The following is an 18,574-nucleotide window of genomic DNA, read 5'->3' on the forward strand; positions in this document are numbered from 1 at the left end:
GATAGAATGCCAAAGAATTCATGGATATAGTCCCAACCCTAGACAAACTTCCAATCTGACCAGACTGAAAAAACACACATGGAATTGGCATTCCAGCACATGTTCAAAAATGTAACAATGAGCACACACGCACGAAAATAAATGCCCGCAGATATACAGGCAATGAGAAGTAGAACTTTAAAGACCGTGTAACTTTGAAAAGTGGTAATTTATTTTCAAAATGTACTTTACACACTAAGGAAAAAATCATATCACTTGATACAAAAATATGTTTTAATCTGCTAGTCTTTATTTATTTTATTTTTTCTCTTTTTTTCCCCTACTGGTCTTTAAATGTAAATTAGAAAGGCAAGGACAGCATAAATGGATGCAGTAAATTAATAAATAAATAAGCAATAAATTCAGGGAGCATGTAGAGTAAAGGTTCTATATACATACACTGTGTATCCCAGCCCCTATATTGTGCGTGTGTGCGTGTGCGTGCATGTGCGTGTGCGTGCGCGTGTACATATGCACACATTTACTTCTATGGATATCTCTTTACCTGTCTTTCTCCATCCAAATTATAAGTTCTTTGAAGGAAAAGGATTTTATCTAGTTAAATATTCCCAGACCTTAATACTAGGGACATCTATCAACATACAACAACCTATGTATTGGAACTCTAGGAAATATTCAAAGACCACTATTATGTTCAACAAATGCAGACATCAAAGCATCAAAAATACATCAACAAATGAGGGAGGACAGAAAATATTGCTTTTTACAAAAAACACTGACAAAAAAAAAAACCCTTGTTAGGAGATAAAGTAATTACAAATATAATTCAATACAAATATTTAAGTATTATTAAAAATATTTACCTTCCAGTCTGAGGATCAAATCCAAAATAAAGGTCTCTACAGTGGTCACAACTTTGCCCAGCAATGGAAGAGTCTTGGCAAATGCACTGACCAGTTAGGCTATCACAGATGTGATGAACTGCACCTGTTACATGGCATGAACATGGCAGGCAGCCAGGGGCATTGCCTGGAGAAATATAAAAACCTGGAAATAAAGAAATGAAAAGTTTTTATATATACTTCCCATCCAGTCTTTTCTTTAAAAGATAGTGTTTTGATTACACCAAAACCCAGGACGCTATCATGGCACTTCCCAATGCCCAATACATATGTGTTATAGCTGTTCTTAGCTAGTGTGTCAGTTACAACCAAAAAAGGGCTGAGTAAATAATTTACATTGTACCTGGGTGTCTCCCAGACAACTAAAATTCAGTGCATAAAACCTACTTCATGATCTTTCCACTAAAAACCAGTCCTCCTCTAATATCTCCATTCCAGCAAATAGGACCACTGTTTATTCAACTGCTCAACCCAGAACCCTGTGACGTCTTTGGGAAGGTAACCAGACCAAAATAAAAGATGGCCAGTTAAATCTTAATTTCTGATAAACAATGAGCTTTTTCATAAAAGTCTGTGATATTGGCTTATATTAAAAGTTTATGATTATCTAAAATGTAAATTTAACAGCATTCTGTGGTTTGCTAAAACTGGCAACCCTTGAGTCCTTCACATTCCTCCACCCCTACTTCTAACGAATCACCAAGTCCTATGGATACTGCCTTCTAAGAATGTTGAAGTTTCTACTCTCCATCCCCACCACCATCTCCCTAGTCACAGTCACCACCAAGTTTACTATAGTTAACGCTAAGGACCACAGGCAATGGTAAGAGCCTTATATTCGTTATCTCACTCCTCACAGCAATGTTATTAATTCAGATATTATGTTCATTATATATATGACAACACTGAAGGTTGGAAGGTTAACAAACTTTCCTAAAATAATAGAGTCAACAAATAGCAGATTCACACTTAGGCATCTCAACTACAGAGGCCATCTCATCTCATGGTATCCCTCTTGCTCCTCTCCAATCTATTTTTTCATAGTGTAGCTGGAACAACCTTTTTCAGAATGTAGTTTGAACACCTCACTCCTCTACTGAAAGTTGTTTGATGACTTCCTATCCCTTCGGGGAACAAAAATCCAAATCCATAACCCAAGCTCCAGTCCCACTGGCAGGTCCCACCTCTACCTTCAGCTTCATTTCACTGCTCATCCCCAACTCAGTCTGCTCCAGTCATGCCTCTTCCTGTTCTTGATTCCTACACACCTTTTCACTGGCACGTCTGTCTGCTGAAATTATTTTGACCCATCCTTTCTGCTTGGCTCACTCCTATGCACATCAGGTCTTGTGACGTCCTTGAGTAACCTACCATAGGCTGGTTTAAACATGCCTGTTCCAGTTTCATAGCATCTTGTTTATTTCCTTCAGAGTGCTCATGAAAATTATAAATAACATTTTCACCAGACTGTAACCTCCGCGAAGGCAGGAACCTTGTCTGATAAATTCACCACTGCCTCCCCAGCACCCAGTACAGTGCTTGTCACAAAGTAGGCACCCCTTAAACATTTGATGAATTCACACAAATGCATCAAATTATAAGTAGGCATTGATTTCCATAAGTATTATATTTAAAAACCCACAGAATTTAGGTTAATTATAAAACCCGTATTTGTTTCTAATAGCAGAAGAAATAGAAATATGATTCAAAAATATTTTCAATTTACTTAAAATTACGTATAACCAACAGCTACAAAATTAGAAAGGCATTAGACATTAGAATGATGAAGCAGGTCTATGAGGGAGAAATGGTTGTTGGTCCTGAGTGGTATGTGTGTTTGCACATACACATGCATCTACACATTTATACACACACAAGCACATGCATAATGTTACAAGGAATTTTATCGAAACAAGGGGAAGAGGGATTGCAGAAAGATTCTAATGAATAAAGTTCTGACAAATGAAAATGATCTGTACAATTGTCATCACTAATTTAGGTATATATCACTGATACTGAGAGAAATAATATGAACACAAAGTGAATCCATTGTGTATTACTATGCTATAGGGAGAAACAAAAAGTAATTGGAATATATTATAAATCTTATTTGATGCTCTGGTTGAAAACAAGTCATTCTTTCATAACCATCAACAATTTGTTTTTCTTCTCCTTGGCCCAGCATATCCTCTCTTAGAAAGTTTTGGAAACAGTCAAATAGAAAAAGATTATGCTCAAAGAAAAGGAAAAAAATCAGTGCCATTCCAATCTGTTGGAAAGAAGTGACTGATCTTGTCATTTTTTTAAGAGTAATTGACAACTAGATTACGTCATTTATTTCTTTGCATCCACTGACAGCAATTTGCCTTATATGTGTTTCCAGAAATATAGTTATGCAAATTAATATATATCCTCATACCTGATTCATCATACAATCAAAGTCACACACTTCAAAGGCTTTTATTTTGAATTCAAGACCACTGTGGCTGCAATTCTATGTATTTTTCTTCCTGCGAAGGTAACTAGATCCTTAAATTCCTGATGATGGATGTACTAACAGCTCTTCAATTTGGATAAATTACCCATTAGCACAGATACTTAGAAGTAGAATTAATTCCGACTTATTGCAATAGCTTCAAGCCATGGAGAAATCTAGAACAATTACAGATGATTTTTACAAGAAATCATTTATTAGATAAATACATAAAGATAAGGGGGGTATATTTTGGTACCGACAACTGGGTTGCCCAAGTTTTAGAAAATAAAAAAATGCCATAGAAAAATCAGAGATATAAGCAGAGAAGAACAAAAATGAGAAAGCAAAAACAAAAACAAAAAAATAGGGAGGCTTCAACTTGAAGGTAGGTCTTCAAGGAAAAACCTGCATTGGAACTTGTCTTGGGGTTAATTCCCCTCCTCCTCTCTGGAGCATGATTATAAAGGTTAATCCCACCAGTATTTTAGTTGTCCTATTTTTAAGCAGTTCTAATTAGGATGACTCAGGTACCTTCCTGCTCAGTGATTACTTCTTGCCTTACCTGAATGGGCCTAATTCTAGACCATTACCTCTCCTTTTATGACTTCCAACTATAGAAAACAACATTTTCCCTTCCCTCCTACTTAAACTTCAACTCCAGAGTGCAGCTTAAAGATAACTGACCTTAATTTTCTTTCACTCAATACATTTCTGATCTCCTTCCATTAGCTCCACACCATGTTCCACATCTTCAGGTCCATAACATTTTAACTGATCTTTTGGAGATTCCTCTCCGTGAATGATTTCGTACCACATTCTGAAGCACAGTCATTAAGACAATGCTACTACCGCACATTATGTCGTGCTGAGGGTTCATACATATATAGCACTGATCAGCCCACTATAAAGTTTGTTATTTTCCCCAGTTTTATTTCAGTGAACCCCTGGTCCCAAGCAAGACAAGTCTAACGGGGAAAAGAATGTGTTTTGCAGTTAAAGCAAAAAGTCACCCATATTATAAAATAATGTTGCTTTATCCAGGAGAAGACTTGCAGAATCCTTAGAGTTCAAAGTTATTAGCAAGGCAGCTGGTATTATCTCCTGTAGTGGCTATTTGCACAGCCCATTTGCTAGCAATGTCCCTCCTGAGGACCCTGAACAACCAGGCTTGGCCAAGGTCTTGAAATGGGAGAAAGAAAACAAGTTTAACCCCTAGGCCTTATTCAGAAAAGGAGAGCAGAGCCGAGGCTAAGCACTAATGATAAGCCATTTAGAAGAAATGATTCTCACCTTAAGCCAGAGAATGGACATAATACTAAGAGAAGAGTCTAGGGAGAAAATTGTGGCTTACCCACACCAGGCAACAAGACTCTTTTAGTAATGATTTTAAAAGTCAATATTTTCAGGATGAACTACAATAAGTGATACTAATTTTCAAATTAAAACAATAATAACTTTCTTCCATTTGGTAATTTTATATGAAAATCATGCTAAAATTATTATTCATAGAGTTGATCATATGTCAATAAGTGCATAAATATTAATATTACTCATCACAAGGTATAATTTTTCTTATTTAAACATTTTTAAGGGGCGCCTGGGTGGCACAGCGGTTAGGCATCTGCCTTCGGCTCAGGGCGTGATCCCGGCATTAGGGGATCAAGCTCCACATCAGGCTCTTCTGCTATGAGCCTGCTTCTTCCTCTCCCACTCCCCCTGCTTGTGTTCCCTCTCTCGCTGGCTGTCTCTATCTCTGTCGAATAAATTTAAAAAAAAATTTAAAAAAATTTTAAAAAACTCTTTTCAATTAGTTTAGATATGTTTTAAAGTTTTTGCTCCTATTCCTTCTTCCTGGACTGCTGTACTCTCCTTGATTACTTTACCAACTCCTGTTTACTTTAAAAATTCAGGTCAGGAATCATATTCTCAACTAACTCTTCCATATCCCCCATTCTTCAAGAATAAATCAATTCCTTCACTTTATTACTTCTCTATGTTGGACATTTCTAATATTGCACTTATCATACTGTGTTATGTTTACACACAGGTCCATTTCTCCTACTAAAGCAAATGACTTAATATATTTATGATTGCATATCTCACACCAGCATAGCCCCTGGTACATAGTAATGTGTTCAACAGATGTTTACTGAAAAAATGGATATGTGAATGAAATGGGTAGATGGCTAGTGGGTAGGTGGGTTCCTGCCTGTCCTGTTGGATATCTGTTACCCCTTAAAAAATGAGATGATCTCTTTAGCATTTTTAAAGAAAATAGTAAAGATGAATCCACGAGTCATAGAATGATTGGTCAGAGTGGTCTAGCCTATCAGGAAGGATAGCAGGTAATGTATATGAATCGGGAACAACATATTTAAAATGTAATCTTTGGGGGCGCCTGGGTGGCTCAGTCAGTTAAGCGTCCTCCTTCAGCTCAGGTCATGATCCTGGGATCCTGGAATAGAGTCCCGTGTCTGCCTGGCTCCTTGCTCAGCAGGGAGTCTGCCTCTCCCTCTCCCTCTCCAGCTCCCCCTGCTTGTGTGTGCTCTCTCTGTCAAATAAATAAATAAAATCTTTAAAAAATAATAAAAATAAAAATAAAATGTAATCTTCTCCATATTGGCAGATGGAAAAGAACTTCAGAAAGAAAATGTCAGTCCAAAACTATGTCTTCTGTTTTTAGAACCAAGAATATAATAACAATCTCACATAAGGGAAAACATCCTATTGGACTTTTCTGTTTTATAAGACCTAGTTTTCCTATTTATGGGAATATCCATGACAGGCCTCCAAATGCATATTCTTTAAAAAATCAAATTCGGTAACAACAATGAATATAAACAATGACAGCTGTGATTACATCTTAGAAATTATAACGCATAGATATGTGTAGCCACAATCCACAGAAACACTTTTATATTCTTTGTTCCCATTTTTCTCAGTCTCAGTGGTTATCAACTATATGCTCTAAGGTTTCTCTCCCATGCCATTGCCACCATCCCAAAAATTTCTTCCACTTAGACCATGGAGATCATTCGATTTCTAGACAACTCAGTTCAACTCTTCATTATCAGATCACAGTAGCCTCTCAGAATTCTGTTAATTTTCATTTTATAACTATTCCTCAGATTCTACACAACAGAGATACCCCAGGTCCTAAAGCAATCAGCTGGAATCACGGGTGGGGATGAGCTTCAGGGTGGGGGAGGCTACAAACACTTGTAAGAGTATCTCTTTTAACTCACCCTCAAATACTCATTGAGTGAACGATTATGACAAATATTATGTTATTCAGAAAAATGTTTTACTCTTTCAGAGTGCAGACTCCGAGGTCAGTTGGACCTGTATTTATAAATGGATCTTCTACTTAATTAGAATCCATTTCCCTTACTGTAAGTGGGAAAGTACTGGTCCTTCCAGCATATAAATATTGTGCATATTCAATGGGACTTTTCAGATAAAACCCTATTCCAGGGCCTGGCAAACAGCAGACACTCAGTAAATATTACCTATTATCATCATTGCCATTTTTATGAGGTAATTTTCTAGGAAAGTGGGATTTTCCTTAAATTACAATTTAAATAATGACTTGTTAATGTACTTTTTTCCCCCACAGATGTGCCTGGGATTATGGTCCGTATTGCTTATGACAAGATTCTTTCCTGGTGGTTTATCAAGGAAGAGGCTCTTATTCTGAGGCTCAGGTCTCTCTGTGGAAAACATGTTAATCTGCAAAGCTGTTTCATCAAACACTAGGATATGTGGCATAACCAGATCCCAGCTTGGATGCACTGATTTTTAAGGGAATATCAGCCATCTAATTCCAATTCCATTGGCAGAGTCTTGCATGCAATTCTGGTTTAGGAGCTCCTTACTTAACAAATATGATATGCTTCTTAATGAAACAAGATACTTTGTTTTACTTTCTAATAGTCTGTATGAATTATAAAACAAAACCAAAAGTAAATATCAGAGGAAGCATGAGGAATTATCTTATTAGCACAAAACATGTCATGCGAAGCTGTTTTCATTATAAATTAGCCTTTATTTTATTCTGGAGCTGCAGAGTCCTCAATAAACCCTCTCTGCCTCTGGTTCTCAAGGACAAGGGTGGGTCACTGGCTCAGGATGCCTTGACATCGTTCCCTGCATTTCTCGGCCTAGCCTCTGATTAAGTGCTTGCTGCTGAACGTTACGAGGTCATCCAGCACTGAAAAAACGAACTGGGAAAACATATTTAGTGCTATATTTATTAGTGTGGGTATGTGTACATTCATATATGTACACACACTCCAAATAATTTTAAATTAAAGCATTTTTAAAATACTTAATGGAGGTTAAGCAGCATTTTTAACCTCTGTTCAAGTTATTGAATGGCATATTAAAACCAATGTGGCTCTAATGTACCTTCTAATGTGCACTGCTGCTTTAACAAATTGCCTATAAATTTTAGTTGAATTAAGCCTATTCCTTGTACATTCAGAGTAAGGTTAGGTTAATAATACATGAGGTTTCATTATGTGCACCTTCCTTAATAATGTTTTTTAAGAAAGTGGGACAAGAATCTCTGGGCAATAGTCTAGTAGGGGCCAGTAATATTTACAGCCACAGATGAAAAAGGTAGGCTGAAGTCCAGAGGCTTATGAGTTCATCCCTCCTGCCCTGCCCCACGCTTCTCCCTCCATGCCCTGCTACTCACACACACCTGTGTGGAGGTCTCCCCTGTGCTATATGATCTAGGTCTCTCAGATGTGCTTAAAGAAGTAAAAAGAAAGGTTCAGATGGCAGCGGTGCCTTTTAATGTGCATACTGCAGAGCTGGCTACTGTGAAACATCTGCTTATGATAAAGATACTTCAGGATAAGGGTTCTTTTTTTCAATGTAAATTTCATAGTAAGAGACAAAAAAACCAGAAAACAAAATTCAAAGTAGTTTCTGAAGCTAAAGTGTAAGACCAAAAAAAAGGTCCACAAACACATTTTGACCTTTCCATATGCTACACCTATGTGTACAGAATACCTTGTTTTGTCAAAAAAAAATCCATTACGTCTTTACACCACTGTTTTCTTTCCCCCCTGGCAGAGTAAAAACCACATCCTCTCCATATGTCATCAAAGGAGCACTCACAGACTTGCACTGTGCCTGTGCCTAAATAGAAGAGAATGTCACTGGAGTAACTTCTTTTTTTTGAGAGAGAGAGAGGGAGAGTACAAGTGGGGGGAGGGGCAGGGGGAGAGGGAGAGAGAGAACCTGAAGCAGGCTCCACAACCAGCACAGGGCCCATGGTGGGGTTTGATCTCACAACCCTGAGATCATGACCTGAGCCAAAATCAAGAGTCAGATACTTAATTGACTGCACCGCCCAGGTGCCCCACACCTGGGGTAATTTTTACATGTTATTATTTATTACTTCAGGAAACACAGAGTATCCACTAGGGAGACACTGCCCTATGTGCCCAGGACAGAGCACTGAACAATGTGAGGAACAGCAGTTAGACCTGTAGGCTGGAAAGGAACAAATGATCTAAAGACTCCTCAAAATGAGGTCAGAGAAAGATCATGGGGGTTACGGTTCATGTGGGCCATGTTTTTTACCTACAAGGATGGGAAGGCAGTGGAAGATGGAGGGTTACAGTCTGACTAAAGTTTGAACGGCATCCCCTTGGTGGCGCATTAGGAAAGGACTGGAGAGGAGTAAAGAGGAAAAAGGAAGTTTAGGAGGTCTGTCAGCTAGTCCAGAAGAAAGATGAAAATGGGTGAGTGGGGTGGTAAAAAGTGGACCAGTTCTAGGTTTATTTGAATGTAAAAGCATCAAGACTGATTTTGATAAAAGAGACAAGGGTTGTAGATACAGAGGTGAATTGGAGGAGAGCTGCAAGGATTTAGCTGGAAAGATTACAACCCAGAAGCTACTGGGACAACATTTCAGCTAAGCAGAGTTGAGCAATTTTTCCCTTCTGAAATCCCCAAAAATGAAATAAGAGAAAGAAGAGGAAATGAAAGTCAATGGCAGATGTAAGTAAAAGCTAAGCACTTGCAGTGGAGAGGCCAACAGTAAGCTGATCGGTTCAGTTCGTATAAGTCTAGAAAGAAAGGTTTGAATTGAAGATTCCAGAGGTTTCTGAAGTCAGGTGTGAGAAATAGTTAATCCTCTCCAACCAGATTTCCCTCTTGCATTTTGAGAGAAGACAATGAGTTTTCTCTTTAGAAGTTAAACCAGAGAGTGCCTGGGTTCATCAGATGCAGGGACAAGTGCTACAGTGAATTCAGGGATTCTATATAAGGGTGCCTGTGATGGTTGGTTTCATGTGTCAACTTGAGTAGGCTTAGTGTCAGTTGTTTGGTCAAATACTAGTTTACTTTGTTGTAAAGGTGTTTTATAGGTTTTCCCAGAATACAAGAACACTAATCTACAGACAAAAGGGCCCACTGAGTGCTCAGAAAAATTATTTAACAAAAGCACATCATCATGAAATTGTCAGAAATGAGGGATATAGAAATAGTAGAAGCTTTTAGAATGTAAGAAAGAAGAGAGGAGAGGAGAGGAGAGGAGAGGAGCCGGGGAGGGGAGTGGAGGGGAGGGGAGAGAGGGAAGGAGGAAGGAGGAAGGAGGAAGAAGAAGGAAGGAAGGAAGGAAGGAAGGAAGGAAGGAAGGAAGGAGAAAAAGAATCTAATTGGCTCTGCAAGAAGATAATGATGAAATAATTTTTTGAGTGAAAATGATTCTATATAATGATAAAATTTCAAAGTTATGAGTGTGGAATAAAGTTAATTGCAGACATTCAAAATTCTAAAAAAATTACTTTCTTGCCTGTACTCTTTCTCACAAGCTATTAGAGTGTGTTCTCTATCAAATACACATATAAAATAAGAAAAAAGAACGCATAGGATTTGGGAAATGGGATCCAACAAAGGAGATATGTGAAGGAAACTCTGAGTACAGCTGATGGATACACACATCTCCTATTGGTTCTGTCTCTCTGGAGAACCCTAACACAGATACTCTTCTTAAAACTCCTGATTATTTCTCAGTGTGTTCAATTAAACCACTTACTGAGTGCATGCAATGTACAAGGAATTATATTAGTATTGTGGCTACGCAAGCTGAATAAAATAATCCTTGCTCTCAAGATATTGAGACTCTAACAAGGGAAATAACCAACTACACAAATAAGTTAAATACAAGAATGCTTTAAATTTGATAATCATTTTCATTAATAGGTATGATTCCCATTCTATATTTTCCTTAAAAGGGAGGACAATTTGCCATGAACCTTTGGAGAGGAGTTTTGTGACAACTGTGCTTAGGCAAATAGCCACTAAGATATTACTCTTCTTGAAAACCAGTGCTATCCAGGATAAATTCCAAAAAGAAAGGGGCCAGAGGGAGACAGAGGAGACCATCAAGGGGAAGAAAAAGATTGAGTATGACTTTCCAGTATTTTAATTTTAAATTTAATTTGTATTTTTATCAAAATTTATATGTAGATAGTTTTAAAAATCAAATAGAATCTAAAGGCTCACTGTGTATAACACCAGTCCATTGCTCTGTCCTTCTCCCAGGAATCTCCCTGTCCACCTTCATCTGGCTTTTATTTCTGTATTTCTCTATAACATCCATATATTGTTCCATCTCAACCTCGAAAATTTAGATTAGTGTCTTTCTACAACAGAGGATGAGTATTCAGCTTTTTATATGCCTCCTCAATAATCCCTTTATTTGGTTAAATCAATATTCAGAGATTGACTATATGACTATATAACTCTATTTCACAGCTATGTCATATAATATGCTTTGATTATATTCCCTTTCTTAAAAAATTTGCCTTTAATTAGGAATTAAAGGCATCTCTTAGATGCCTTTTGTAGGAATCTCTTAGATATTTCTAGGAATCAAAACCCTCCAATAGAAATATACTCAAAAAAAAAAAAAGAACTATACACAAGAAATCTGTTTCTTTTTTCTTCTACTGAATTTAACAACTCACAGGGGGATCCAAAACCCTGATCCTCCCGTTCTAATTTGAGCCAGTTGATGTCCAGTTCTGATGCGAAGCTATATCCTAGGTCAGAACAAAACACTCAATAAACTTCACAACTGATAATCACTCAAAAGGATATAACATCTGATCTATTAGCTTTGGCTGGTTTATTTAGAAAGAAGGATATATAAATCATGGTTATTTGTGCAGGAGACTGAGTGCCTTGTTTCCAAAATTAGATATATTAATAAATATTAAAAGAGAAAAAGTATCATCTTTGGATATTAAAAAAAAGTGATTGCAAATTTGGAAAGATGATTCTGAAGCCAAAAGAGTGCAATATATTATAGCAGTCATGTAAGCCACCTGCACAGCCCTCAGTAATCATCCTGTTTTCTGGGATACTTACCACCGTGCTCCTACTTAAATAGTTGTCCCTAAAAGTCATGTTTTTATATGGTCCTGATGCGCCTGGCCATAGTGAATTGGCTCAGACATAGCCACCCGAACAAAACTGAGTCAATTAGAATTTCCTTCTTGGAATCGTAAACACAAATTAACTAACAAGTCTCCCTATTGCTAGAACAGTAATGGGATAGACATTTAACCATGCAGAGAGGTAGGGAGAAGGAGAGTGTGTCTTTCTCAAGAAAGAGTGAGAGAGAGAGAGAGAAAAAAAAATTTGGAATGGTTGGATGGTTGAGTTAATGGATACGTATCAATGGGAGATTTCTAGTTCCTGAGTCCTGATTGCATTGCTCCATATCAGGTTTTGTGGAACAGCCAGTGATAATACAGCCCCCATTTATGTTGAAGCCAGTTCAAATTATTTTCTGATATGTATATCTCAAAAAGAATTAACTCTTCGTCAACTCCATCCCATCCATCTCTTTGGATTTACTTGTCTGTCCCACAGTGTGAAAGGAAAGGTATGGCTCAATCCTAAACTCAATTCCTTGTCATGGCAAACAGGACTTCTGTCCTACCCATTTCTGACAAGCAAATCTCCCTTTTGCTTGGCACTATGCTCCTTCACACAGGCTCAGATAACTCAGAGCTGGTTACATAGACAGAAAAACAATCAGCACAGCTGTTAAACACCTAATAAACATGTATATTCATCATGACATTATGATGGTTTTATTAGAAAGAAAGTATATAGTTTCAGTTAGATCAGATAAAGGCAAGAAGCAAGCCAGGGATAGGGTCCATCTTTCTCCCAGTTGGCAAACACACAAAAAGATGGGAATAGTGAGACTAAACAGTAGTCTATTTTGCTAATTTGATGGCATTTAAAAATAATTCTAGATGCTCCTATATGATGCTAGACCATATAGCCCATTTAGTAAAAAAACATTTGGTCAGCTTTATTCAGAAAATCAGTTCCTCATCTGAATATTTGGCATGGTATAGATAATTAACCCAAGTTTTCCTTTCTCTGGGAAGCAAAATTTATTCTTGCCTTTACTAGTTTAGACTTTGCTCAGTTATTAGTAGGGGAGTCACTTCAAGTTGAGAAGTTAAGTATAAGTTAGTCTCAATGAGAAAATGTCTGATCGGCTGGGGTTCCTCTGAAGGGTCATCCCAAATATAGCAACACAGATACACCAAATAATCTTGAACATATTAAATAGTTATATCTGCATTTGTTGATAATATAAATACAACAGTGTTGTTCAAAGTAGATTTTTTAGGAGTCCCAACCCCAAAACAAAGAGGAATCATCCAAAATGGTATAATGAAAGTCACTGTGCACAGAACACATACCACATTTCTCTCTTACCTGGTTGACACCGATTACACCTTCTTCCTTGCCGATTAGGCAAACACAGGCACTGACCACTGATTGGGTCACAAATGGTCCCAGGTAATGTCCCCAAGGAGTCACACTCACACATCTGGCAGCCTTGAAAATTGCCACTGGTCAAATTGTACCTGTGAGGCGCACACTGATTACAGTGAAGACCTGTTACTCCTAATTTGCAAGGACACTGTCCTGTTGATTTGTCACACAGCAGAGAGCCATGTACTGTCCCAGTCTTATCACAGTTACAAGGCAGACAGAGGAAAGAATTATTTTGCTGGAGGTAGAAGTATCCTTCCAAACATTCATTGCACTGCCTCCCTCCAACGCTGGGCTTGCAAACACACTGCCCTGTCTTAGCATCGCAGACGGTCCCAGACAGGGATCCAGCCATGTCACAGTCACAGGCCTTACAACTGGTGATGTCCAACCCGTAAAAGTGTTCTCTGCAGGTGTCACACTGAAGTCCTTTGGCTTCTTTCTTACACTCGCACTGCCCAGAAAGAGGATTGCAGAGTTTGTTCACTGAGCCGTGGAGGTTGCACAGGCAGGGTTCACATCCATCAGCGTTAAAACTTCGGAGAAATTTAAATCCAAAATTGCAATGATCACATCTAAGCCCTAAAGATAAAATGTGTTTAAAAAAGTGAAAATGTGAAAAGATTCTACTCTCGCTTTCAAGACAAACAATGCTCCAGGCAACATTAAACGCAGACACAAAATGTTAAGTGTTTTCTCCCAGGTAATGCCATAGAAGCCTGGGCATATACTCAAAATACATAACAATAGTTCCTTTGGCAATCATATGTAGTTTTATTTCTGTAACGTGCTTTATGAAATTTTATTACTTAACATATAGAGAAATGCTTACTGGAAATGTTGCTTCTGTTATACATACTGGAGCTCTTTTCCTCTTTAACAAATATTAAAACTATTATTTTTAATTATTTTATGTTAACAAAATGTTCATGTAAAAGAATAGACAATGAAATAAATTTTCAAAGCTACACTGAAGAATTACAAATTACTTATTTTCCTAGAAATCAGATGATACTACAATGTTTAACAACATATTAAACTGATAGCTATTTTTGTATAATAGTATATATGCTTCTGAATATCACACCTTTAAATAATTAATATAAATAAAACTTATCCAGAGCAATTTTTGTTTCAATGCTTTTATATGCTCATATATTTTATTATTTCCAATTAATATAAATTATGCTCTCCTTGGCTCATAAAGCAATCACATTGCTTGTCATATTGTGTGATTCAGGACATTCCTCTTTAAACACTAAGTAAATTCTGCTGTTACAGTATTTCTATTTAAAGGAGGGCATATATACATTTCACAAACAGAGAAAAATATTTTATCACCTAAACTTAAATCTCTGACAACTTAGGTTAGTTTCGGGGAGAGTATTAAAAGGAAAGAGAGTAAAACAAAAAATTTTGAATAGCAAAGGTTGAGATGCAAAATACTTCCCTTAGATAGTTTCCACACACCCGGGAGTTTAAATAACTGACTATGTGGGGTTGAATCAATGGAAACATTTATTTCAAGCCATGATCGCAATAGAAAAAAAATTAGTCCTAAAATAACAGTCAAAAACACACTCAGGAACTCATATGTAGAAAAGCATTTCTTAAGCGGGAAGGAAATGCATAATATATATGTATATATATGGATAAAAATTCAAGAACTCCAATGCAAGGCAAGTTCTTTAACAGTGATGAATGACTCACCTAAGGCATATCATTTAATTTCAATAAGGAAAATAAAAAAGGACCACTATTGCTGCAAATTTTAAAAATAACTGTATTGTTAACAAGAATTATGACTCATTTTGAACTATTAAAATTGGTCTACATGGATTCATATCATATCAGCTTTAAAAATATGCGCAGTGCTTATTTGAATATGCCATACATATTCCTGACAGGCAATCTATTCCTAACGATACTCAGGAAGGCCTACAGGGCATCACATTCGGTGTTAACAAGTGCAGGCGAGTTAGCACACTTGGCATTTAATTCACATTCTTCTCCCTTTTTATTCTAGATGAATGACCTACTTTAATAAAATTATTGGTGCTAATGTATTTTACTGGTGATAGAATCATTAGTAAGATTTAACAGTTTTGTTAACTCTAACAGTTTGCTTTCCGAAACAAACACAACATACCCTGATATTTTTGGCTTTTTTTATATTAACAAGGTAAAATTGAATACGGGTATTTGCTAATCCCATTAGGAAAAGAAACCTATATGTACACATGTCAAGTTTACGTTTTTATTAAAAATGCTGCATGTGCAGAAATAACTCTAGAAATAATAATATCAAAATGATGCTTTTATCTTCAAAAATATATCTATTTGTATTTTCCTACAGAAAACTATCTGGATCAGTAAGAGACATAAATGACAGGGAAGTCATAACAGTTTGAATAAAGAGCAAATTTTGATTTCCCCCCTTTTCTTAAGCTCTGGATCTAACCATCACAGGAAAGATTTCATTGGTATAGAAAAATAAACATTTCATTGTCTTTAAAGGTCTGTCCTTAAATTCTGTTTTCAGATCATGAATTTAAAATATATATCATATTAAAGAACAAAGGATGACACACAGATTGAATTCAAAGGTCTTGGAATTCCTTTAGCATCAAGATAGCACTTATAAAAAGATATGCTGCTCTTTACAAGTTGCTCATTTTTTTTCCCCGAAAAGTTAGCTTGTGTATGTTTGAAATGTTTAAGGGCAAGTTATATTGAAGATTTTGATGTAATCTTTCTTTAAACTAGAGAAATCTTGTGTCATATCATTAACCATGTCCATATTCTTTTTTATTAAAGTAAAATGAAATGCTTGTCTGGCTGACTTACATAAAACGAGGTATATATTCTACCTATAGGAAAGATAAAGAATTACGTTTAGACTTACAGTGCAGAAATGAAAATGTTATTCAGAACGTGTTCATCTGTATGTGCACGTGTATGTGTGCATTTTTGTGTGCGTGTGTGACTGCCAGGCATGTTTTCATTATTATAAGGTTCAGGTTAGTGTTGGAAAAACCACGGAAGACTTGTTGTCTTGAATGACAATAGAAAGGTAAAGGTCTTTTTTAAACTTCCTATGTGATCCAAGACATGTTCAGTTAGAATACAAGACTCACTTCATCAGGAAACTTTCCTCTCATAATATTCTCATATATCAACATTTCAAAGTGCATATGTACACAGTGCATTTTGGGCACTTGATAAATTTTGTCCTTCTGTGGTTGTGGTTCCCCTCAAAAATGCTGGATGAAATAAATTGCTATAATCAAATCTAATTTCTGAAAAATACCTGTGGGAGTAACAAACAAAAAAGCAGGTCTTGTATAAAAAAATGATAAATAACACTGAAGGTAGCTGTTTATTATAATCAGCTTGGCACTGAATTACAAAATTAAAATTATGTGGCCCTTTATAACTAACCCTACCAATATACATGATCTGTGGAATTATGTTGACTTATTTTGCATTTCATAGGAACAGTTCAAAGAAATATAATAGAAAAAAATGGAAAGATTTATCACAAAGGACCCTGTAGCACAGAATATTTTGAAAAAAATCCATTTATTTTGGTCTATTAAGAAAACTAGCATGAAATGATTTGCTTAGAACTCATTAAGTGTAAAACATTTTGAAAAAGTGCTAATTTTCTAAAAGAAACATCTATGCAGTAAGCAAATTATATTTTTTCTATGACTTATTAGTATGGGACCATGTGAACTAAGGCATCTACAAAATAAAGAAACTTCTAAAGGGTTGATTAAACTAAGCTTCAAGCTGTAGTTTGATAGAATTATTAATTTAATCATTTTAGACAGTTAATTTCATCCAAATTGTTTCTTTTTTCCAGCCTGCCTTTAGCAAGGAAATTTGTTTTACTCTTCAGTTAAGAAATCAAATAGAGAATTTTATTCCAGATGGTAATAGAGATGTGACTGTAAACTTCTGCATTACACATACCAATAACATTTGCTTTGCACTTGCACTGGCCTGAATTTTGGTGACAGGTAATGTCTCCATCCACTGTCCCAGAGGAACTGCAGTTACAGGGGCTGCAGCCATCAGGATCCGACTCTCGTAGATTGTAGAATCCAGTTTGGCACTGATTGCACTGTCTGCCAGACACATGTCTCTTACAATTACACTGGCCTCCAATCTAGAGGAGAGACAACATTTTGTAGAATGATGAACATATCTATTTTTAGATAATTTGCTCATTAGGTACAAGACAGGGAGGGAGGGAGGAAAAAAAGAAAAAACTTTAAACAGACAAGAAGGTAATAAGGTATGTTTCCTCCTGACACAAAACATGGGAAGCTTTGGCAGGGTGAATATATAGAACTGAATGAAAATAAACCCCAGAGAAGTCAGTAGCATGGGACTAAAAGGGAAACGTGGAATTAAGCACTAAGCACCATAGAAAGAAATTAAAATATAGTCCTGTGGAGATTGAAAATAGAAAAGAGCCGGCAGTTAATTTAGTCTCGCAATTTTACCTCTCTGTTTTTTGTTCCCCTCATCTACTATCTCATTGACCCAAACTTGCTTGATACATGGTGCTTAAATTAAGGACGGACCTTTCTATAATAATATCATCCTGTCAAGGTCTTAACAATGTTTAAAATAAAGTTCCTTGTTAATAGAACCATTTGTGCCTACTGATACAGACCCTGATAACTTAAAAACAACAACAACACGCACACAATTCTGCTTTTAGGAATATTTCAGCATCTTTATGGTTCATTTGTAACATGACTTAGTCACTTAAGTATATTTAGCTGATTTATATTGTGGTAAAAAATGCAAAAATAGTTATTTGTTTCAGAGCACTGTCAAGTAAAATAACAGCTGAGAAAAGGAGTATTTTTCTTCTTCAAGCTCCTGTTTGAGAATGAAATACACAAAATATATAATGCTTATCTACTACACACATAAATAATACTATGTTGGTTAAAAAAAGATAATCAAGAGCCTAAACTTTTCAGAAGGGAACATATGCATATAAAATATGAAACTAATATGAGAAATTTAAGAATAACTTAGGACTTGAAAAAGAGATGCCTGTGTAGACATCAAATTAAATCTCTTATAAAGTCACTGACATTTCTCCCCAATTTCCTTTCACATGAACTGAATCCAGCTCTCCACAATTGTTGGCAGGTTTATCACCCAGGGAAGAAACCTACATGTAGGAAGCCATGTCTGATTTACTGTTCATCGCAGGTATACTCAGTTACAAAGATGTAAACAAGGGTTTTTTAATTAAGGAATTTTAAGAAATCTAACACTGCTTCATTCTTCCTCATCTGTGATATAGGGAATACACTGGAGTCATTACTTACAAGGGTAAAAT

At 36.3% G+C, this 18,574-nt stretch overlaps 1 protein-coding gene across 1 annotated transcript in view; it reads right to left on the bottom strand.

The window, feature by feature from the left end:
• Positions 1-18,574, bottom strand: part of USH2A (usherin) — a 729,748-nt gene that overhangs the window by 590,772 nt on the left and 120,402 nt on the right. Inside the window, exons 11-13 of the mRNA XM_034667668.1 lie at positions 17,182-17,377; positions 13,144-13,785; positions 864-1,047 (exon numbers count right to left, since the gene is read on the bottom strand). Coding sequence (XP_034523559.1) covers positions 864-1,047; positions 13,144-13,785; positions 17,182-17,377 — 1,022 coding nt within the window. The remainder of the gene's footprint in view (positions 1-863; positions 1,048-13,143; positions 13,786-17,181; positions 17,378-18,574) is intronic.

The sequence above is a fragment of the Ailuropoda melanoleuca genome, chromosome 8 (assembly GCF_002007445.2).
Source record: "Ailuropoda melanoleuca isolate Jingjing chromosome 8, ASM200744v2, whole genome shotgun sequence".
NCBI classification, from domain to species: domain Eukaryota; kingdom Metazoa; phylum Chordata; class Mammalia; order Carnivora; family Ursidae; genus Ailuropoda; species Ailuropoda melanoleuca.